The 25,568-nt window shown below is 35.6% G+C and overlaps 1 protein-coding gene across 12 annotated transcripts in view; it reads right to left on the reverse strand.

Moving 5' to 3' along the window:
* The window catches only part of SOX6 (SRY-box transcription factor 6), a 766,932-nt gene that overhangs the window by 435,474 nt on the left and 305,890 nt on the right, over window positions 1-25,568 (reverse strand). The window contains exon 1 of one of the 12 annotated variants that reach the window (XM_021926881.2): window positions 1,429-8,609. The exons of 8 other annotated variants lie outside the window; for them this stretch is intronic. In XM_021926881.2, the coding sequence (XP_021782573.1) occupies window positions 1,429-1,433 (5 nt within the window). In that variant the 5' untranslated portion in view covers window positions 1,434-8,609. Of the gene's footprint in view, window positions 1-1,428; window positions 8,612-25,568 lie in introns of those variants that run through there. 3 more of the 12 variants (XM_021926873.2, XM_021926857.2, XM_021926861.2) reach the window with 3 other exon arrangements.

The following is a 25,568-nucleotide window of genomic DNA, read 5'->3' on the forward strand; positions in this document are numbered from 1 at the left end:
ACCTGGACAAAGAAAGGCTTGCAGATTCTGGATCCTATGCTAATACCTTCCCAGTTATGCTGGAGTTTGTTGTTGTTGTTGCTGTTGTTTGTTGTTTGTTTTTGACAGGGCAAAAAATCTCCATTTATTTAAAATGGAGCTTTAATAGTTACCAAAAAAAGTCTTATCTGAATCCCAGACCCTACCACGACTACCAGGTGTTAGCTTTATTCCATCTCCCCTCAACCACTAAAATGATCAGCAAACAAGTTAGACATTTTTTTAATAATGTTTTTCCAGTCTTCTTTTGATTTCGGTATTTATATTTAAACCATGTAGAAAATGGCAGCTGTCTACCTCTAATTAGTCAAGTTGTCTTGGGCAAGTCATTTCAACTTTCCAGTCTCGCTTTTTAAATTTTTCAAAGATAAGATTTGGACTAGGAGACCTCAAAAGTCATTAAGCTCTAAAGTTTCATTATATTACTTTAAGTCTATAAGGTATCTATAATAAATCAAAGGAACACAGCTTCTCAAAAGAATAAAGGCTACAGCAATAGGATGGTTGGCTAGAACAAGAAAACAAAGACCAAGGATTAAAAGAGAATTTGAAAATCTCCCCAACCCCCTGGACCAAGTCCAGCTTCAATCACATAAAGGTTGTTTTGGGACTATAGAAAAGAATAAATATGAAGGTTTCTCAAATCATCAAGAGATGATGTTTTTGCTTAGAAAGAAAAAGTACACTTGTTCCTATACACTCTCTAGTTCTTAAAACATACATACACACATCACCAACAACAATGCCCCTAAATGTTTTCATATTGATATGGAAGGAAAATACAAATCACTCATTTTGCTGAAATAAAGTATTTTAAACCTAGAAAGGGTGATTTCGTTTTGAGGGTTTAAAAAAAAAAGAAAAAAAACACTGTATTCACTCTTTTTCTATTGCCTCCTCTGTATACAAACCCCCAATAGCTCTTAAATTTGTGGCATTTTCTTATGTACATAGAGAAAAATTTGTATTGCTATTGCAGCAACATCTAAACAGTTTCCTGTAAACTTTCAGTGATGGAAGTCATAGAATTTATGATAAAATCCCATAGAGTGGTGAAACAAATTTCTTTCATATTTATCATTCATTTTATTCAGTGTGCATTTGAAGGAAAACCTTTTAAGAACACCAATAATGTGAGAAAGCTACAACAACTAAATTTATTGTTAAGTATCACATCATTGGTCCTCCTGGGAGTTCAGGAAGAAAGCTTAAATCACATTTCCTAACACATTGGAGAGTTTCCCAGAGATGTGATGGCCCACAGAGGCAAACCATCCAAAGCATACTGGAATCTCAGAGATGGTGACAAAGAAATATCGCTTTGTTTAATAAAAGCAGACTAGAGTTACCCTTTCAATTTTTTTTAACAAAATACAAACTCTCTCTTACCCCATTTTTCTTCGTTCCTTCCTCCACCCACTCCTGTTTCACCTGACTAAACTGTAAGTATTTGTTCCATCACCTGACTTAGGGGCTGGCTAGAAATATTAGGAAAAAAAAAACAATCTACTATTGTTACATGAGACAACAACCTTTCATGTCCTTGAAGCTCACCATGACCTTTCATCTTTCCTATCCCCAATGGTCTCTCCTAACAACTAAAACTACACTCACTTGGGCTGAATTCCAGATTGTCATAAAAAGAACCCTGTCTTTTCAAAACAAAACCAATTTTTACACCAAGGTGGGGGAGAAACACAAGTCCATTGTTCCCTCACAGATGGAAGTTGGAGTTACTAAGGCAACTGCTCTAATCCTCCTTTTTACCACCTTTTTCACATCACTGGCCTATCAAGTATGCTACCTTTTAACTCATAAGCTCAAAAGCTGGTAGTCTAACTGGCTGCCCTAATTAGCTACGATTTTCACACTACAGACAACATGATGAGCTAATCGAAATTTGCAAAATAATGACGTACCTCCAGCAAATATTCCTCCTCCTGAGGCCCAGTCTTAGAATAACAATAATGAGACCATTATTAGAGAAGGGCATTAAAATGCTGCACTGCTGCTAAACAGAGAACTTAATTGTTCTGGTCTTGTCCATTGAATCAACAACCTATTGTTGTGGACTTGAAAAATAAAGGACTGGAGAATGGGTGCCATGATGATTGGTCTGTGCGGCCATACCGGCACTCTGTAGAATTGTTTTCTTTTGAAACTCTTGATGGACTAGTAGTTTTGTTTAAAAGTAACATAAAAGGCGATTGTCTGGATAAAAAGTCCTATTTATTGAAATCCTTAGAAGCAGTTGCATGGATTTGTTCGTGACCCCTGAGACAAAAACATAGTGACCATAATAACACCATTTGTAGAGAGCCCTGTTACCACTGCCTACAGTAACATAAGATAAGAGACAGTCTTTTCTAACTACAGTTGGAAGGAAGGAAGTACTTCTGAGCAGAAAACAAGAATGATAAAAGGTCAAATACTGGATAAAGCTCATTAATAATTGAAAAGGAGACTTTAAAAAATAATGCTAATTTAAGAATTCTGTACAATTGCTAAAGATTCAAGCACATGTAAAAAGGCACACAGCTTGTTTTTTCTTTTCTTTTCCCACTTTTGAGCTTCTTTGGTTAAGAAAAAGAATTAAAATAGAATTATTATTAAATAACTAAAGCAAGATGTCTCAGGATAACCTGGAGAACAAGAAAATAATTATTCTTATGGTCATCCCCAATCTATATTGAGAATAACAAAATACTGAAGTTAAAGGTTAACTAGTGTAGGATTCTTAGCTGTAGAAAAGCACTGTTTACACACTGTAAAGGTGTCTTCCATATGGGGCCATAGTACATGTTTTCTGTAAAGTCAAACCAAGATTTTAGTGTTGAATTGTGGGGAAGGGACGTACTTTTGCTGTTAGAGGGTATTTGGGGTGAGGGTCTGTTTGTTTTTTACCAAGTAAAATCTGCATTATATAAAAATGTATTAAATTGTAAATAAGACCTCTTGCTTCATTCAAACTGTGCTTTGCTTCAGTTATCTTCATCTTGTTAGGCTAAATTAATTAACAATCTCAATGTTGCACACTTTCTCTTTTCATTACATCAAATAATGGCCAGTATATTAAGAAAGCCCTCACCATGGGAATTCTGCAACACTACTGCTAAGAAGAGTTTCTGTGTATCAATGTAACGATATTCATTTCATAAGCATTTATTAAATGTACTTTTACTGTTAACAACCAATTAAGCACCTAAATTCTTAACATGTTATCAATTGAAAACCATTTTTTCAAAAAGCAAAACTAAACTAAAAGTTGCAAGATACTTTAAAAAGGAAAAATAAATCACATTGTGTGGCCACAACCAGGTTTCACCATCAACTTTACCTAAAATAAGAAGAAACACATGAAAATATGACAGGTATGTTTTCATGGATACAAGACAGTATTGCATAAAAGGTTTAAAAGACACACCCCAAGCCGTTCGTTCTGCTCCTTGCTGTGGAATGTTTAACATGATAAATGGGATGATTAGAATTTCATTGGTAAATCCCATTATTTTAAATCTATAAGAATGAAATGTTTTAAACTCTTTTGTAAGTTTCCTTTTCAATCTGAAACTCTGTGGCATCTAGAATTATGCAAATGGACAAAACACTAAAGCTCTTTTTAATCTTTTCCTTGATCAACCAGTGCTTCTTTCTCCAATCACAGCTTTGTGTGTGATATCTTTCTGCTAGCATTTCTTATTTAATTAAAACAGACACTGACAGAAGGACATGGATTAGTACTGTAATGATGCATTTACTTAGATTAATCGGAGGCTCCTTTTAGAGTAATGGCTTAAACAAAGAACAAAAGGAAATTGTTATGAAACAGCCTTTTATCCCAGGCAAAGGTCGCATTATGAGGTTTTTAATTTTGTCAGCTTCTGTTATACTCTGCCTTGCTAGTGGAACATGAGAAGTGCTTTTACCCCCAATAAAGCCAGTTATTATAAAAACAGCCATTAAAGCTGCAAATTAAAATGTCTGATTTTTAAAACAGGTTACTTAGCTTTCAGAATATCATAATTAGCATGTTGTACATTGTTGTGAGGAAAAGAAGACTAAATGCTAATGACCTACCGCCAGGTGACCACACTGCTGTGCACAATAATAAGGACCTTTCCAAGTAATATGATGAATTAACCAAGTACAGGTCCCCCATCTAACACCCCTTCTCCAAATACAGCTTCAGATGAATGGAGGGCCTGACTGTTTGGATGTGTTCAGTAGGGCCCTACTTCTGTCCAGAAGACTCTCAGCCAGCTACTTTTTATATAATCACTAAAAGGCAGACTTCTTTCTGTTACAAAAGAAAGTTAATGAAATAGCAATACTATATACAGTCTGAAGTTAGAAAAGGCAACAGTCATTTGACTGCAAAGCACAATGAATTAAAGAACCATGCCCCAATAAAACCAACTCTTTGCCTCTTTTCATCCAACCTTCCCCAACCTATCCCTCTCCCCACCGCCTCTTTAATAAGTTGAGCTTGCAGAGTATAAATGGAGCTAAGGTTTGAAAGCTTAGTCTTTTTTCATAGCACTGATTTTTACACCATGTTGTCTTTAACCAGCTGAAAGGTAAATCGAGTTTCCTTTTTCTAAATGTTGTTTTTGCCTTCTGTTTACTGACTACATCCACTGCTACTTCTCCTTAGTCAAAACTACTCTTGACAAAGGATATATTGTCCTTTGCATTTCCTACTGTATGAACTTACCTCAATTACTTGCCTACTTCTAGGTATTTTCTGCTTTATCTTTCTTTATGGACTAAATGATTCTGTGCCCCACTATACATTAGGTTAATATGTGGACTAGATGGAAAATATCTCCACAATTCTCCACAGAGAAAACATAATCCACTTTAAGTCTCACACAAATACTCCTGAGTAGCTTGCTCTAGAAATTTCTTGAAACCAACAGGATATATTTTCACTGGAACAAGAAATCACTGAGGATCATCAGTGCCATCTATCCCACGGACTCATTTGAAAAGGAGTATTATTTGAGGTTGTATCAATTATCTACAGCCACAAGAATGCACAGGTTTAACCAACCCAAAACTTAGTGGCTTAAATCAGTAAGTTTTTTTTTTAGTTTATGCATCTGTAGGTCAGCTGGACATTTCTCTGGTTTTAGTTGAGTTCACTAACATATCTTGTGGTTGGCCTTGGCTGGGACAACTGGTATAACTCAACTCTGTTTCATATGTCTCATTCCCCAACAGGCTAGCCCAGGATTGTTCTTCTATAGTGAGAGAAAAGAGCAAGAGTGTGAACAGAAATGTGCAAGTGCTTTTACAAGCCTCTACCTGTGTCACATAAGCTAACATCCCATTGGCCAATGTAAGCTAAATGACTGATCTCAGAGTCCAGTCATGAGGACAAATGCCCTATCAATATTGGAAGGGAACCGCAAAGTTTTAGGGCAAAGGTCATAAATAGAAGGAAGGATGAAGAAGAACTGGGACCTTTAAAGTATTCAGTCTTAGCAAAGAGGCCAAGGTCATTTGATGACTCCCAAAGTTCATCAGCAAAAGCTTCTGTTTTGTTCCATTTTAAATAATGCTGTCTACACAGCCACTCAAAATCAATGTCATTTTTATTTTAATAAGTGAGAAAAATTCTTTAAAAGATAATTAACAAACAACCCCATCACACCTTATCTCCATTGACTTCCAATTTAAAAATTACAACTATTAAGCTAATCCTAAAATGTGACCTATACAAGTTTGCCATTTATTTTTGTGTACTGAATTATTGTGAATCAGATATACCTTAATAAGAGGTTTCAAAACTACAAACATTTTTGTCTCAGATGCTTCCCTTCCACTGACAGAAGCAGCTAAGTTTGAGGAGCTATCTAATGGATACTAGACCCAGAATTTTGTTCATTACTGTATCTTAGAGAGTACAGACAGTTTTATTCCACAGAATACCAGAAAACAGTATTTCACACCCCCTTACAACAGCAGATATAGCCACAATAGCAGTGTTTAAAAATAAAAATTCTTTTGAAGTCCGATCCCTATCACTTACGTCTCTATTGTTCCTCCAAGAACTTTGTCTGTGAAAAAGTAATGCAAAGAAAATTGGTCTGAGGATACTACATGAGAAGGTGCCCTAGAATAAGATGATTAAGAAGCTAATTTTAAGCTTTGCAAATTTTCTGTTTCTACAAAAGATAAATGAGGAAAGTATCCATGATGATTGCATCAGTTTCCCAAAGTTAATCTAACAGTCCCTACATATAGCTTTAGAGATATATCTCAAGCCAGTTACCAGTCTTTCCACTCACAGACACACATCCAACAGGAATAGGAGTGATTACTGGGCAGAATTCCTAACCCCTATGGCAAGGGAAATACTATCCTGTAGCACTACTCAACAATTATCCCTCTGAGCAATTAAAATAACCAATGAAGTGGGTCTCCAAAAGGAGCCTTCAGCCATTCCTTCATTTGAGCCAGCACTGACAATGAGGTTGCCAAAGCTGGCACTAATACCCGAGGAACAAGAAATAAAGGCCAGCAAAGCTCAATCTTGCATCCAAAGATATTAAAAAGGAAACTAAATGACACGGAGAAGACGTTCTTAAGAATTACCTAATTAATACAGAAAGGAAAAAAATAAATAACATAATAAAATCATTTGTATTCCCTTTTCATTTTTTCCACATTCCTTTACAACTTATTTTAATAATAATTTTGTTTTAAAGCAAAGTCCTGGGTGATGGTTTGCCTTTTATAAATAAGAATGATAACAGGCAAGAATGCAATTTGTCCTATTTTTCTAGTGTTTTGATCAACCAACTCCTCTCACCTGGTCTTTAGTAAGTATCAATTACTAAAGCAGTGATTCAAGGTCATGGAAAAGAGCAAAGCTAATAGGTCCATATAAAAATCAAGGCTAGCATTGTGCCCTCGTTAACACTGCATTCTAAACAAACAATAAGTCCATGTTCAGAGAGCTGTACTAATTCTTCTCAAAGGAAGCAACTTAGGTTCGACTCAAAATTTCCTTTAAAAGTCTCCTTGCTTTGACAGAGAGGCAAAGAGAAACAAAAGTGCTTGCATATCAGAAAAGGAAAGGACCATAAAGAACAAAGACAGAAAAGGAAAGCTCAAACTCCTTAAGAACGTTGTCTCTACAGATCCATTCACTTGATTCTATCATTTCACACATATATATTTCACATGCATACATATATCTCATCTGGTACATAGTATATGCTTAAAAGCTGTGTTGATTAAAATTATCATACAATTAGAAGAACAGATAAGAACAGAAAAAAAGTAAGCATACTGTCTTAAAAGAACTTATATCACCAGTCACATCAGATATTTAGGAAGCCCCAAGTTTAGAGTTTCTAACATTTGTTTTAAACTATTTTTTACAGGATGACAGGATGAAATGAGATGAAACATGGGTCAAATAACGTGTGAAGCAACACCTACCTCCCCAGATTTTTTTTTTTTTTCCAGAGAGATATGGTCTCACTAAGTTACACAGGCTGGCCTTGAACTCCTGTGCTCAAGTAGTCTTCCTGCCTCAGGCTCCCTAGCAGTTGAGACTACAGGCACACACCACCTCCCAGCCTGATGTTTTATAGAGATAAAAATATGACTAAAACTAACCCCAAGGAAAGGCTCAGAAGAAGAATGATGTCATAAATGGCTCAACGCAACCAATGGGGTAATTGTGGGACCTGAAGGAGAAGTCCTACCCTCTTGCCTTTATAAAGGACATTTGGTACATAAACAGACTAAAGTATTTAAGTCTCAGATCACCTTTAACTTTGGTGCAAGAGCCTTCTTCTCTGTTCATTTAACACCTTCTTTGATAATATCTTCCCTAACCAATGCCATCAACTTGCTATCTTCTTAATTCCAATGGATTAAACCATAGGCCTGCCAAAAACTAGTCAAAGATAATCACCAAAATAATTGCATTGCTATGACAGAGGCTTATGGCAACAACCTCCATTCTTTACCAACATTTTCTCTATCCCCAACTTTCTTCTTGCAGTCCCCTAACCAAAAAAAAAAAAAAAAAAAAAAGGCAGAGGGCTAGAGGGAAACAGCTATGTTTATGTTCCAAAATTCTTTAAAGATAAAAATATTTTTCCTCCCAGTTAAGAGTTTCAACTTAAATTAATTGCAAATGCCTCTAGGAAAGGTAATATCATGAGTTCCTTCCACACTAAGATAGATATATATGACTCTGAATGCATTTTATAAGGCTAGAATATCTATCCTTGATTCCAAAATAAAATAGACACACTAGAAGAAGAGAAAATTACTGACTAATCATGAACACAGTTACAAACATCCTTTAAATTTTAACTAATTCTATAGTGTAAATGAAAATCCACTGAGAACAAATAGGTTTTGTCACGGTTATCCTACATGGTTCAGAAAATCTACCAATAATACCATATTCACAGATTAAGGAAGAATAACTCTATAAGCATCCCAACAGATGCAATAGATACAAGATAAAACCTACCAAAAACTGTATAGTTATTGGTAAAATTTAGGATGCATTGCCATCAAAGACAGAAACAATGTCTTCCCTCAGCTTAAAAAAAAAAAAAAAAAAAAAAAAGCTTCAGGTTAATTTTAAATAGAATAACTCAAGGCCAAGAGGAAGACTATCTAAAATAAGGCCCAAATATATAGAAAACCAAAAATCACATGTTCTCCCTTATATGTGGAATCTAAAACAACTGAACTCAATAGAAGCAGAAAGCAGTAGGTGGTTACCAGAGGTTGGGTGGGAATGGGGAGGAATAGGGAGATGTTGGTTAAAGGGTACAAAGTTGCAATTAGGCAGGAGGAACACATGGTAAGTATTTAAGGTGATGGATATGTTAGTTTGATTCTACCATTCCATATGTATACATTTCACATGCATACATATATCATATTACAGTGTATCCCGTAAATACATATGATTATAATTTGCCCAAAAACTAAATAAATTTTAAAAGTTTTTAAATCTTAAATGAGTTTTTAAAAATAAAATAATAAAATAATGCCCAAATAGCAGTTCTGACCCAAAAAATATAAGACACACCAGGGCTCCCCTAAGTGCTTGTGTAGGTCATGACAAGCTCTTTGTGGTGGGAAATATTTATTATTTAACATTAAGTAAAAAACAAAGAACACACAATGACATCTATGATATAACCGCAGTTACATTAAATTAGTTTTTAAAAGGGGCAGGCACAATGGCTTATGCTTGTAACACTGACACTTTGGGAGACCGAGGCGGGAAGACTGCTTGAGCCCAGGAGTTCGAGACTAGCCTGGGCAATGAAGCAAAATCTCATCTCTACAAAAAAACAAAGAAAATTAGCCAGGCGTGGTGGTGTGCGCCTATAATTCCAGCTACTTGGGGGAGCAGAGATTGGAGGATCACTTGGGCCTGGGAGGTCGAGACTGCAGTGAGTCATGATCATGCCACTGCACTCCAGCCTGGGCAACAGAGCAAGAAGCTGTTTCAAAAAAAAAAAAGATATGAACAAGGACTGGAAATAAGCAGCTAAAAATGAAAACAGATGACATACTGTGGAAGTGTATGAGAGGTTTTATCTTTTTTCTTGTTGTTTTAACATAAGTTTTAATCAAAAATTTAAAAAAGGTGCATGTGACTACTATGTGATACTATCCTATGAACAATTTAGGGTAGGGGAGATAGTGAGTGACTGGAAAAAAAAAAAAAAGAAAAAGAAAAATCACCACATAGAAGGGTTAAAGGAACAGGAAAGGGATAGTGTCAGAGAAGGCTCTTCCAAGGAGGAATTTTATCCATTTTGAATTGTATTTGGTCTTGGTTGTAAATTTGGGGTCATTTGAGGAAAGGGGAAATTCTACACAATGACTGATAGTAAAACTGTAAAATCTACTACCTCTGAGAAACTCCACCCATATAACTAAGTGTGCATGCTATTCCAAATGTGCTGTTGTCTGCGTGGACTTTCAAAGGTTAATTGGCCTTTTCAATTTTGACTTAATTTTAAAATTGTTCTAATGAGGCCCTTACTCTCATGAACTAGTTAGCACCCCAATCTTTTCCTAATGAAAGTATCAACACCCAAGGGACTTAAATCTGAGGCTCTTATAACTGAGAGACATATCTATAAGGGCTAGGGAAAAAACTGCCAACTTAAGACCCTGGCACTTAAGACTTGCCAGGTAAAAAAGACCAAATTTCATTGAGAATATATATCTTTTAATTTCATGGATTAAAAAAAACAGGATCTTATTTCAATGTCGGGATTTTTAAGTAATAAAATCTTACTACAAAATGGTCCAGCCTGTGCTTAAGAGAGAGAATTAAACTATCAATCTAGTCTTTACATGCATATTTCAATATAAAAACACAAACAAAATGCAGACCTCCTAAAAGAGCAAGAAATATACATTAAAAACATTACTCCTTTAAAAGTGACTAAACAAAGTCAAGCAGAATTTGCATAGCTATATTTGGAGAATAAATTTTCTTTCAAATCCAGATTATGTTTTCTAGGTGGACAGCAAAATTTGTCCTACAATATTCATTTTTGTTTTGTTTTCTAAACTAGTGAGATCTCTGGTTTGAAGCAAATCCATTAACAATTATACATTAAAGAAAAGGATTAACATGCAAAAATGTCACAAGCAGAGAATACTTCTTCAGAGCGTAGGCAGATAAAGTACTCTCTCCAATTCCTGTTGAACTTGTATATCTAAGAAAAATATCTAATTGCTATAAATAAGTGAATATCAAAAATATAAGCACATTTCAACTTCTTTCATTTAGGAAAAAGGAAAACTACATACAGAAGGCTATAGAAATTCAATAAATTTGTTCTATTTTCAAAATAATGTAAACTAAAAGTCTGTATTTTATCTATTTATATAGTCTCATTTGCATTTTATTCCTTGACAATGCTAATAACATTATTTCAGCTAAAACTATACTTGTTTAAACAGTAACACATTTCATCATAAAACTCATACTCCTTTATGCTCATGAAAAGTAAACTAGAATAAATTGCAAATATTAGGTGAGACAATGGACATTAAAATATTTCTCCAAATCAGGTATATCCATATATGCATCCACCATAACAGTTGTGCAGTTATGCAACTTTGGCTGTACGCATTACAACACTTAGTTGTGTAAGTGATAAAAAAACAACTCAAAGTAGCTTTTTTTAATCAAAAAACAATTTGTCAGTTGGGCACCATGGCATGTGCCTGCAGTCCCAGCTACTCAGGAGGCTAAGGCAGGAGGATCACTTAAGCCTGGATGACCTCAGACCAGCCTGGGCAATACTGTGAGACCCCCATCTCTAACAAATAAATAAGTAAACCAACAGGCAAACAAAAAATAATTTATTGGTTCACTTAATTGAAAAGGCCTGCCTTCTAACACACCTGGACTCGGTATTAAAATGGTATAATTAGGAAATTGGTTTTTCTCCTTCTCTCTCTCAGGCAGGCTCTCCCCTTTCAGTGACAAAGATGACTATCAGAAGCTCAAGGTTAGAAACCTCAGTAGAAAGACAGTGCTTCCTTCCCAATAATTCCAGGAAATATCCCAGGATTGAGTCTCACTGGCCTGGCGTGGATAACATGTTTATTTCCGAACCAACCACTGTTGCCAGGAGTATCAAATGCCCACTCCCTATGACTTGGGAGGATAAAGGCAGTTCCACCTCAACCACAGGTACCAAAAGTGAAAGAAGGGTTGTTCCCCAAAAGAAAACCAGAACAAATGCTGCATAGTGAAAACACTAAACAGCATAATTCATAAGAGTTTCTTTGGACAATAATTATTACAGTGAGGGAACTTCAGAGGAAAAACATAAAAACAATTACAAACTTCATTTAATAGCAGTTGCACAGCAAAAACAACTTTGAATTGTTTCTTGTAGTCCCAAAAGGGGGACAAAAAACATGAATCCAGGAATTCTTAAGGCAAATGAGAATAAAAGTATTCTTTATTCGACAATTTTTGTCCCTTCTCTTACTTCAGAGACAGCTACTCCAAATAATCATTCCATCATCCCCTTTAAGTCTAAATTCTTAGAACTCTTGCAAAGATTTACAGAGGCCTAGCTACCCATCTCTAAAAATTTATTTTCATGGATCCTCAAGTAATATAAAAACTGCTTAAAGGCCACTATAAGCATTAATGAGGATCCCATATAACTTAATTCATTTATTTTAATTTGTATCTGAAAATACTTCTACTTTTTTTTTTTTTTTTTTTCAGATGGAGTTTCGCTCTTGTGGCCCAGGCTGGAGTGCAGTAGCGTGATCTCCGCTCACTGTAACCTCCGCATCCTGGATTCAAGCGATTCTCCAGCCTCAGCCTCCCAAGTAACTAGGATTACAGGCACCTGCCACCATGTCTGGCTAATTTTTGTATTTTTAGTGGAGACAGGATTTCGCCATGTTGACCAGGCTGGTCTCAAACTCCTGACCTCAGGTGATCCGCCCACCTCGGCCTCCAAAGTGCTGGGATTACAGGCATGAGCCACCGCGCCCGGCCAACTTCTATACTTTTAAATGCGTATACCACAAAAGTCTAACATTTTTTGGCCATTAATATCTTGGATTGAGTATAGTCACCCAATTCTTTTTTTTTTTTTTTCTTTTTTTTTTTTTGAGACGGAGTCTGGCTCTGTCGCCCAGGCTGGAGTGCAGTGGCCGGATCTCAGCTCACTGCAAGCTCCGCCTCCCGGGTTCACGCCATTCTCCTGCCTCAGCCTCCCGAGTAGCTGGGACTATAGGCACCCGCCACCACGCCCGGCTAGTTTTTTGTATTTTTTTTAGTAGAGAGGGGGTTTCACTGTGTTAGCCAGGATGGTCTCGATCTCCTGACCTCGTGATCCGCCCGTCTCGGCCTCCCAAAGTGCTGGGATTACAGGCTCACCCAATTCTTTGCCGAAAGGAGAGTTTTATATGAGGGACTAGAAGGAGAACATAAATGCAAAAGAAGCCTGGGGAAACTAAACTGGAAAGCCATTAAAGGAAAGAATGGCTGAGGTACCAAAAACAATATTCATTTATGTCAAATTCATTCACACTTTCATTTTATGCATACGTTTAGAGCACTGACAATGAGCAAACTATCGTGCTACAGATGATACAAAGAAACATGTCATGGTCCCCACTCCTCCAAAATCATAACTGGCAGCGGGAGAGAAGAAGCATGAGCAGTGATAATGAGAGTGACATGCCAATTCCTTCTTTTTGTTTTCCCCCACCAAAAGCTCCAGATTTTGTTCAGGTCGCAGGATAAATAACACACTTCACATTCTTCAAAAACGTTTCATTTAACTCATCTGCAAATTCAAGAAACTACTTTTTGCCTAACTCTCAGGATAACATGAAAATAGTAAAAGCTAGCAGCACATATAAGAAAAGCTAAATGTAAGAAGAGCAATGCAAATTTGGCAAATTATGAAAAGAATTGGGAATATGGAAATTTGCAGAATTTTTAATTAATTCCCTCAGTAATTATAAGCTGAGTGCTTCCTGAACAATGGGCATTATATATGGTCATGTAGTAAGATGGATTAGACTTAATATCCCTGCAAGTTTAAAAAAAAAAACACAAAACTTTCATCAGAAACTAGTGTTAGTAAAAGGACTGTTCACAAAAATTACTAAAAAGATAAATTGTGACAAGAACAAAAAGAGAGAGACAAAATGCTATGGGAGTTCACATCATAGAAGCGAGATCACAGAAGACTACAAGTAGCTAGGCCTTGAAAGATGGATGAAATTCCTACAAGTAAGTATGTTCAACAGAAGTATTCCAGGTACAAGAAATTACATGAGATATATCAAGAAAATACAAACTGCTTCTATGTCAGTTCCAAAATATCTATAGAATTTTGGATGAGAGGATAATATAAATGCAAGCTATTTTGTAATATTCTATATTTTAATGCATTGTGTTATTCAGTATTAGATTTTGAGAGCTATAAATAATGTATGCTAGAATCCTTTGGTAGTCATTATATTCACAATGTATAAAGAATGGAACTCTTCAAATACGTCTGTATTGGGCATTATATGCAGAAGATATCCAAGATACATGTTCTTTTTTCAATATTTTTATTTTGCAAATGAGTAATAAAATATGAAGTAAGCCTCCCACATGTAATGGGAAGTATGTTTGAATGTTTGAGAGACTAGATGTGTAAATTATCTGCTTAATTCGGCAAGTAAATAAAAATATCTAGGCCCCTACAAATACTTTTGTTACCTTGTGACCAACAAATAAAATCTAACTATTTGTTTAGTGAAATAAGCCAGGCACAAAAAGATAAATAATGCATATTCTCATTCTTATGTGGACGCTTGAGGAAAAAAAAAAAAAAAAGCTGATTTCATAGCAGTAGAGTAGAATAGTAACTACTGGAGGATAGGAAAGGTAACAGGGAGAAAAACAGGGAGAAGTTGGTTAAAGGATACAAAATTACAGCTAGATAGAGGAATTTCTATAGAATACTACATAGGATAATCTAGTTTTCTATAGCATTGAAGGGTGGCTATAGTTAAGAATTTACTGTGTATTTTCAAGTAGCTAGAAGAGAATATGATTTTGAATGTTCTCAAAACAAAAATGATAAATGTTTGAGATGATGGATATGCTAATTACCCTAATGTGATCATTACACATTGTATACCTATATTGAAATATCACTCTATACCCCAGAAATATGTACAATTATTATGTTTTAATTAAAAATAATATGCACAAAGAACACCATGGAATACACAGGCAGAATAAATGATTAATCATGAGGGATACCAGCAAACTTCTAGATTATCTGGCAATCTAAATGGCATGTCATTGAGGAAAATAATAGTAAAGAGAATTTTGAAGAAAAAAATGCCTCCTGAGTGTATCAATTCCTAGGTTAAAAGAGTAAAGTTATGAGGAACACTGTTGGGATCTGGGATCCTAGATAGTCCTTTGATTTTAAATATTCGGCACAAAGTTTAGCACACGTGACTTCACAAGGGATTTGTCCCAATACGTAGCTCTTTAAAGAATATACACTTACTCTGCTGCCAACCTCTCTGTACAATGAACATGATCATGGTGCTCACCTCATAAGGCATTAGCACCACAGTAGGCTAATAGAGCACTGGAGATAGTCTGCCTGTCACATGTACTGTGGTCAGCTGGAAAAATACACCTTCACATTTACACCCACATGATTCACAATCAAACTTTAATAGAAAGAAAAACATGTTCAGAAAAAGACTTTTGCCAAGCTTCCTGTAGACTGAAATGCCAATTTTTCCTACTTGTAAGCATCATGCTTCCAGCATTATCCTTTAGCAAAGAAAATATAAAACAACAGATAGGTACAGCATTTTCCAAGAAGTCTCTAGTCTCTCTGGAACTATAAAAATAATTTATTCTGAATTGTAGGCAGTCTTCCAAGTATGACATTTTAGGGGATTCCACTGCTTTCTAAAATACCAGATTTGGAAAACTGAATGCTACCTGACAATTCTTGGAAAAAAAATAATGGCTAATTTGTACCAGCTAAAAAATAAAATCTGAAAATCTGCCCCAAATTATTTAAATTAAGGAGTCTTTATTTCAACAGGTTACCAGTTAATCTCAGAATTTGGACTTTAAGTGTCCACAACACTAAGTCATTCTCAGCAGCATCTTTCAAGAACTGTATATTCTTCTCTTGTTAACATTTCCTATACTTTCACAAATTTACTCAATTATTCATTCAACAAATATTTATTAGGTGCTTATTATCTGCCAAGAACTGTAATTGACAAGAAACCAGAGGTATTTTTCCACTTTGGGGACTATGAAATCTTAACAAAATATCACAATAGTGTCCCATAAAGCCACTACCAAATACTTTAAATGTCAACTAGTAATTGGATGGGCAAGATGGAAGACATGGAGACAGAAGTATTCAATAGAACAATACCTTCCTTCTACCTTTCACGCTGAAGCATAGAATGGGGTCAGAACCTCCCATGTAAATTTGATGTCCTTTCATACTGGACCAATTTAGCTACCCTAACCAGCCAGCCTTGGTGGGAAAGTACAAGTATTGTCCTGCTTGAAGAGAGGAAATGAGTTGCTTTTGATGAGAAGGAACTAAGCAATAATACAAAGCACAGTAAAATCCAAATGTACTTTTTTAAAAAATTCATATATTGGCACTTTGAGGCTTACCATGACTATCTAATTAACAAGAATGCTAATGACAAAACATTTACATTGGGTTCCATCCAGACTGTAACTGCATTGCCTCCTAGCCATCCATACCCCTGGCCCATCCTATCAATGGACAGCATATTGTGTTTTCTCTCTGAAAGGCCCAGACACAGGGCCAGAATGCCACTAATTCAGCAAAAATTCACAACTTTGATTGGTGTAATAAGGTGGTAAAGAAGTCAGAAAGGTCCTTGGCAGGGCAGGCATTTACAACCCCTCAGCCAGTTCAGGCTTCTGCCTGACAGATGATACCACAGTCTTCTGGATTTAGGAGGATTCTCTTTTCCAAGAGGACCAACATCCATACTAAAAATAGACAGAGATGCAATAGGATAAGAACCAGAATGCAGCAGTGGGAAGTAAGAAAAGGAAAATATTTTACTGCAATCTTCCAGCAACTTAATTTGGAAAAAAAAAAAAAATCAGCTTTAGAATAGGCTTCTAATTCTCATACCTGAATATACATATTATTTTTTAAAAGTTGAATGCCCCAACTATTTTTATAAAAGAAATATAAATATAACCATGGAACACAATTGCTTAAACCTTATGCAGATATTGGTGCAAAACAATTACTATTTGAATTTGTTTTCAATTTCTTCATGCAAAGTGATGCCTAGTTTTAACTCTCTTGGTTTATATAATTTTAAAGTATTTTGTCTATTATAAACCATTTATCTGAGTTCATTCTGTAACCAACACTCTCTCATTGGGCAAAACATTTTGAAATATTTAAACAAACTCTAATATTCCTGATGCTACAGCTTTTAAAAATATGATGAAATTATTTTTTAAAATGTACATTTCCTCCACTACTCATCTAGGTGGGTCCTTGTACATCATTCTATGCTTGTGAATGGTAAGAATCTTTCAGTTGTACATTATAGTCACAGACATTTAAAAATGTGTTTTGCCTTCACCTTACAGTACCATATCCTGATAAAACTACTGAAACTGCATATAATGCAGGAATCATGGCAATTCAAACATTGAGACCTTGATGTCAAGTACTCCTGAAGTAAAAGGTATTTTGAAATTCATAAAATAACTAATTTTTTAAGTGATATGATAATCATATCACTTAAAAGTCATTTTCTTCTGCTTTCTATCACTATAAAAAGGAAAGCAGCCTAGGATCCGAATGCATTGCAAGAGATTGGAGAATTTAAGATCAAGGATTTTTTATCTTGAGAACATGCAACTGGTACTCAGGCAATGGTAGTGCTACAGGGAACTGTCAACTTGAAACAATACCACTGAATGTTTCTACTGTCAAGGCAGAATATAACAATTAGCCTTAAGAAGAGTGCATCAGGAATAAGAGAAATGGGAAGAAGTAACAAATGTCTAGCTCCAGGCCGACTTCAACATGGCAGAGCTCCCCACATATTCCTAACAGTATTCAATGGACCAGATATCCTTAGCATTCAATGGACCAGATATCCTTAGCTCTCTCATCTATTACTGTGGGAAAAAAAGAAAAAACAGTGGTAGACAAAAAGTTGGGGGCAACAACAGGGAGTGGGAGCGGGGATCAGCGAGAGGGAAGGAACCTGATTGCCAGGCTTCAAACAGTTAAGCATGGGCACCTTTAACTAATATGGAAAGTTAAACAGAAATTTTTTATAAGCTGGCACCCGCTCACATAATAAGATGCATTGTCAGTCTCACTAAGCGAAATATTTGTGTTGCCATGCAGCTAAACAAATACCTTTTTTCACTTTCACTTAAGACAGCCTCCCACTCCTATTTCTCTGAACAGTAGAGGCAGTCCTAGCTGGATAACATGTGTAGTAAGGGCAGCATGTTTCCCGCCACCTCACAAAAAGAGTATTTATATTAACATTCCAGATTCATTGGGAATTATGGAAACTCCATGCATTAAAGTCAATGTAAAATTTCTGCTATTTTAATATCTTCACTTATCAATCAGTGCAACTTGGCACAGATTCAAGAGTGTGGCAGCATTTTTTTCATGCCATTTGCACATTACTATTCATAATGCTACAACAATCTCCTGTATGAAATATGATGAATTCACAAGTATGATTATCAAATTTATGGTGTATGCTCACTACACCACACATTATGGTTTTGTAGCTTGTTTGCCCTAAAGTAACACAGATTTGCATAGAGTTTAAATGAGTATGGTCTATACAAACCATAGTTAAAATATTATTACAGTTATATGCTTTTCCATAGAAACTAGTAAAAAAAAATCATATTTCTTTCTTCTTTAGGGCAGTATTTTATTACAAAGCTCTGCTATTTCTTTGAAAACAAAATCAAGACCAAAAGAGATACAGTTCAAGGATTAGACCTGAAAACCATACTGAGAAATTTTAAAAATAAAAAAAATTAAATGCAAAATATATTATTTTCTCTAAAATAAAAACATTGTTTCTGCAAAAAGAAAAGAGATACCTGACCCCAAATACCTGACTTCTAGATAATAATGATGAAAAATACCTGACATCTAGATTACAATGCCCATATAGATAATAACGATGAATAATATAGCCGGATTTTTCCTATCCAAAAACTGCTAATCGCGGCAACCTGATATTTTAAACCTCATTTTCAGAGTCCCTCCCATACTCACTATCAACACCATGGCAATAGCTCATCTCCGGCTGCCTAACTCAACATAAGGCTCCCTGTACCTTAAAGTGGTTTTCCACAGAGTTCAAAGTCAGAGAGTATTCCAAACAGCAACTCTATTTGACTTTAAGAACAGCCCTACATGATGGGGGAAAGATGGCAGAATGGATTTTAAAATTTTTTCTTAGATTTCTCAAAGTGAATCAAACTCAAAAGTAATTCTACAATTCTGTTTCTAACATTAATTGGAAAATATATTCTATCTTGAATAATGTGCAAGTAATTGACAATTGTCACAAATGTAATTGTTCTCTTCTTACTCTGATGTTTTTAAGCTCTTGCTCCGGTGAAAAATTAAGCCATGCTTAAAATAAACAAGACAAAAGAATAGTATCCAGGGTAAATATAAATTGAGAAAAAGGTCAAAAAATGGCTAAGACTGATGTGCTATAATTATTAAGTTTTTTAAAGGGAAGATACATTTATTCTTTTTGTCTAATTCTGGATTGCATTTGTTTTCCATGAGTATTTGAGATTAATATTTGAAGAAAACTTTGTAAACCCTTCCAACTTGAGACAACAGCAGCCGACTACATTTTCCAAAGGGAAGTCTAAAATAAGTAAAAATGTGTATTCCTTTCCATTCTCATAAAATTTCAACATTGAAGCTGACATTTAAAGATGACTAGTTTCTGTGGCAAAGGGATATGTTCAATACCACTCCCCAAATACATCTGGGCAGAGAACTTTCTGATCTAATGTTAACCTCCTCTAGGGAAAGACTACTAGGGAGAGATAAAAGGTAGGATTGTTATTCTAGACGATTTCTCACAAACTAGTTTTTTAAAAAGTATTTTTTTCTTCAGTGTTAGGACTCCCCATATTTATATAACTAAATTGGGTGAAAACTTAATTTTTGTATTGTATTCTTCAACCTCTCTAGAATATGAGAAAAGTCCATTGTTTATTAAGATGTAATCTTTTGGGCCAGTCACTGCTTAGAATACACCATTGCTTGATTTATCCCACATTTACATTGAGGTCATTTATCAAAGATATCCAAGAGTGGGAGACACAAAACAGACCAAGGACATTATGTCTTTCAAGCTTAGCAGCATTTAGCAGATTCCTGGGCCTCCAGGGCCTAACATTTAGCTAAGACTTCTTAAACAATCAGGTAAAAAGGGCCAGACTGGTTAGCAGATGTCTTATTCAGATAACAGAGAGAATACTTTAGTGACAATGTGAGAAAAAAATGGCAAAATTGATACAAACCCTTTGAACCATGTTTCCCTTTTTCCTCTCAGAATTCAACCTCGAGTCTAACAGGGACAGTATCCTTATTCTTGAGCAAATACGAAGACAATTGTACATATTTGTAAGTACACCAAAATGTACCAAAATAAAATACTTAGAAGAAATCAGCACATCATTGTTAAGCAAGGTAACATATCTGAACTCTCAAAAGATTGAAGACAAACACAATGACTATATATTGGTATTTGAGTCTCATAGAAAAAAAATGAAATAAGATTTTACAGTATTGCTGGACAATTTATCCTTAATTTCATTTCTAATTTAATGTTAACATCTAGTAAGTCCAATTTTAATGCATAAAATATAGAACATGTACAAATAAGAAATATTAATATTCTAGACTATTCTATTTCATATCCCCGAAGAGGTAAAATTAGTGTCATGTGAACAAACCCAACTTCAGCATTTGGTAAAGTCATTTCAGTTCCTATATGTAACCCTTTATAATGCCCATTGTCTCAATTAAACACCTTCAGGAATAGTCATAGTAATGATGAACAGAATTCAACGATACTATACAAAAGAAAACAAGCTGCAGTATCTTTGACTTGATTTGTTTTCACTTCATTTAGGAACTATGACTGTTCTTGTTCTTTTCAGAGATCGCATTTAAAGAAAGAATAGTTTTTAGTTATCTTAGGTCATATTTCAAGTACAATAAAAACTGTGAATGAAGGAACTTTACAGAGGCACTGTTAAGTATTGGAGTGAAGGCACTGTTAATTATTGGAGTGAAAGCACTGTAAGAATTAGTTAGAGTCAGTTTAGACATTGCCCAACTTACTTTCCAACCATCTGTGTTAAATATGCTTCATTAAAACAGAACCATATGGAAAATAAGCTAGCAATTAACACAGCTTTTGTACATGACTCTAATACAATAGATTTCAAACTTTTAGTGAAACTGACTAAACTACTTCCATGCTGCTGCTATGTAGGACTTGGCAGCAGTCCCTAGACTTGCTTCATCCATACTATCTCATTTCAAGATACTGCTGCATTATTGAAATAAGGACATATGAAAAAAATAAAATATTTTATCACTTTCCTTGCAGTTGGTATGAGCTATTAAAATAAACCTGGGTACATTGAAATAGTCAGTCTCTCTGATGGCAACTAATACTACATGACAGGAAAAAAAGACATCCACTTTTATATAAGTCACACTAATGGCCTTTACATTTGACAGTTTATGTCTCTTAACAATGGATATAATCTGCTATAATTATATTTTATTAACATGCAGAACTATTTTAGACCTCAGGAACTTTAGTAAAATGATCTGTGCAAAGGATTGACATAAAATAGTTTCATTATTCACCATCAACAAACCTCAGACTACAGATAGGACACCATGTCAGGTACTCTTGAAGCAAAGAATAAAACAGTTCTGGTCCTCAGTGGCCTTATAGTCTATGTGGAGGGATTAAATACATGTGAAGTGATAAGGGCCTTTTGAGAATAATGGGAATAAAAACATTTTTTAAGAGTTAATTTGCACTCCCTTCACCTCTATCCAAATGGTTGTGTACCATTATACAGTCTATTCACTGCACAAGGGTGCCTAGCTGAAGGAGCAAGTAGGCTGCAAAACTAGCCAGCACTGCTCACTAAATCATGCGCCCTACATAGGGCTGTAAACATCTAAGGAAAAGACACCTCCAAGGAAAAGTTATGCCAACTCACAAAGCCATGCTAACAGAAGAAGTGACATCTACTCAAAAAACTTTTCTTTCTTCTTTTTTTTTTCTAATTTATGTATTCATAGTATGTATCATTTTCTGCTGCTACGACTCTAGTCCAAGCCATCATCATCTCTCATATAAACACCTTTATATTAGTCTCGTAACTGGTGTTTCTGCTGCCACAACTGCTCTTCTATAGTCTATTCTTCTAATATCAGATTATCTTTTAAACGTAAATTATATCATTGTGCTTCTCCAATCCTCCAATGGCTTCCTATCTCACTTAGAAAAAACCCAGAGTCTTCATCATTCTATTGAGGAACCACTTAACCTGGCTACCAGCTATCTTTCTAATATTATCTTCAAACTCCCTTTTATTCACCCATTTGACTCTCATCACTCTATTGGTGCCAACTTTTCTTTGAACAGCCAAGATCCTCACACTTCAAGGCCTTTCTATACATTTTTCCCTTTTCCTGGGAGTTCTTCTTCCAGTACTTTGCATGGCCTGCTTCTTCACTTTGTTCAAGTTCCTCTTCAAATCCCTCTGTATCAGAGAAGCCTTCTCTGACAATCCTATAAAAAATTGTACCACCATCACTCTCAATAAATATTTATTGAACAAATGGATTAATAAATGCAAATGACTAGAAAATAAGATCCTTGTGACGTTATTTTTGTCTGTTTTGTTTCACGTCAATATTCCTAGCATCTAGAATAGTGCTTTTTGTGTAACAAATACTGAATAAACATTTGATTAACAAATGAGTGACCACTGCAATAATACATAAAGAAAAAGGAGTCAACACATTTTTAAAGTCTCAAGTCTGGGTGACTAAGTGCTTGTATCCCTGTCAAAAATACAAAAGGCAAAAAGGGAGATTGACTTAGGGGAAATAAATGGTAAACTTGCTGAATTTGAAGTGACAATGAGACATCCAGGTAAAAATATGGAGTTAAACAGGCAGAACTAAGGCTAAGGACAGACCTGGAAAAGTAGACATGAGATCTATCCATGTAGAGTTAAAAAGCATTAGAATAAATCAGACCTCCTAGAAAGTACAGAGTGAAAACAGCAGAGAAAGAACTAAACTCAAAGATGCACGTATTTGTTTTATGAACAGAAAAAGTATATTAATCTAAAAAGGCTAAAGAGGAACATTTATGTACTAAAATCTTGTTGAATACCTACTCTGTGTTAAGTGCTGTCATGAGCCATTTTTAGTCAACAATATTAGTTACTACAGAAAGTGAAAAGAGTGAGGCCTGAGAAAAATACATTAAATATGGAATTAGGCAATCTCTAGTAATCCTGAAGGCAGCACATTCAATACAGTTAGCCAGAATGAAACAGAAGTCAGATTCCAATAGACAGAGGAATAAGGAGATATAGATAGAAAATAAAGATTATTCTTTCAAGAGGTTTGATAGTAAAAGGAAGAAGGAAGTAAGGATATTTCAAGGGTTACCAAAGTCAAGGAAATCTATCTTAAGAAATCTGAATTATTTGTGCACTAGGTTGTAATAACAGCATCTTGCATTTGAACGGTGTTTTCTAGCTTATAAAGTGGATTCATATACACTATTGTAACTGACTCACTACAAACTTGCAAGGTTAGCAGGACAAATGGTATTTTAAGATAATAAATTGAGACTCAAAAAAGGCAAGTAACTCGTTCAAATTCCCAAAGCCAGAAAGTGGCAAAATAGAAAATGGATCCTGAATCTCCAACACCATGAAAAGAAAGAGAGGCAATCCTCTCTGGAGGGAATGGAAGTAATAAGGCACAGTGGTGATGTCACCTTCTGAACAGAGATGGAACATTTCTTCCTCTGAGAAAAAAGAGAAAAGATAGTTTTAAGTGGCAAAAGAACATAAGTCAAGGTGAGGTGAAGAAACAGAAAAGACTATGGATGGAATTCCTAGATGTGAGATACACAAAGTTCCATTTCAAAGAGAAATATCTATAGATAGGCGTAAAGTTACACACCTGAACTACCAACTCAGAATCAGTAAGTCAAGAGATATTCTGTGTGTCCCACAAGCCATATTGCTCTGGGGACAAATTATCTGAGAGTGCCCAATACGAAAAATATTTGAGGAAGGGGAGTTGGTGAGTGAATGAATTAAAGGACATCAGAAAGATATGTTGACCATGTTCTGCTTCCCAGGAAACAAAGTGGCCAAGTCAAAACAAGGAGCAGCTGTGGGATAGCAAAGAAAAAAAAATTCCAGGCCCAGGTTCTAGTGAAAGCTACTATGGAAGTTAGCCACTCAGCTTTAGAACCAGAGCCTTCTTTTCCTCCTCCCTTCTTATATTTTCTAGTTTATAGCACATTTATATTGAACCACTTCAGTGCTAGTTCCCCTTTGGCATTTCTTTTTCTTCATTCCCTTTGGACTGGCCTGATGCTTTGGCCCCTTATCAAAACATTTTCTAAGAAACAATCTGACAGCTGTAATTTGCATCTGGTATGCAAGATGTGGTTAAGAACATGGACTTTGGAGTTAAATACACCTTGATTCCAATTCATTCTCTCATGTATTCATTCAGCAAATATTTAGTGAACATCTAACATGTGCTACGCACTGTTCTACTTGCTGAGGATACAGCTCCAAACAAAATAAGGTCTCTGCAAGGATGCCTTCTCTCACCGCTCCTAATCAACATAGTATTGGAAGTCCTGGCCAGGGCAATCAGGCAAGAGAAAGAATGGGTAGAGAGGAAGTCAAACTATCCCTGTTTACAGACAACATGATCCTACATCTAGAAAAACCCACTGTCTTAGCCCAAAAGCTTCTTAGGCTGATAAACAACTTCAGCAAAGTCTTAGGATACGCAATCCACGTGCAAAAAACACTAGCATTCTTATACACCAGCAACAATCAAGCCGAGATCCAAATCAGGAACAAACTCCTATTCACAATTGCCACATAAAGAATAAAATATCTAGGAAAACAGTTAACTAGGAAGGTGAAAGATCTCTACAAGGAGAACTACAAATCACTGCTCAAAGAAATCAGAGATGATACATATAAATAGAAAAACATTACATTCTCATGGATAGGAAGAATGAATATTACTGAAATGGCTATACTGTCCAAAGCAATTTATAGAATCAATGCTATTCCTAGTAAACTACCATTGAGATTTTTCACAGAATTAGAAAAAAAAATTATTTTAAGGCCGGCCGCAGTGGCTCACGCCTGTAATCCCAGCACTTTGGGAGACCGAGATGGGCGGAACACGAGGTCAGGAGATCGAGACCATCCTGGTTAACACAGTGAAACCCCGTCTCTACTGAAAACACAAAAAAATTAGCCGGGCGTGGTGGCGGGCGCCTGTAATCCCAGCTGCTCAGGAGGCTGAGGCAGGAGGATGGCGTGAACCCAGGAGGCAGAGCTTGCAGTGAGCCAAGATCACGCCAGTGCACTCCAGCCTGGGGGACAGAGCGAGACTCCATCGCAAAAAAAAAAAAAAAAAAAAAAAAAAAAAAACTGTTTTAAAATTCATATGGCATTTACAAAAAGTGCCTGAATAGCCAGAACAATACTAAGCAAAAAGAATAAAGCTGGAAGTATCATGCTACCCATCTTCAAACTATACTACAGGGCTACAGTAACCAAAACAGCATGGTACTGGCACAATAACAGACACATA

This window comes from Papio anubis, chromosome 12, assembly GCF_008728515.1.
Source record: "Papio anubis isolate 15944 chromosome 12, Panubis1.0, whole genome shotgun sequence".
Classification (NCBI taxonomy): Eukaryota; Metazoa; Chordata; class Mammalia; order Primates; family Cercopithecidae; genus Papio; species Papio anubis.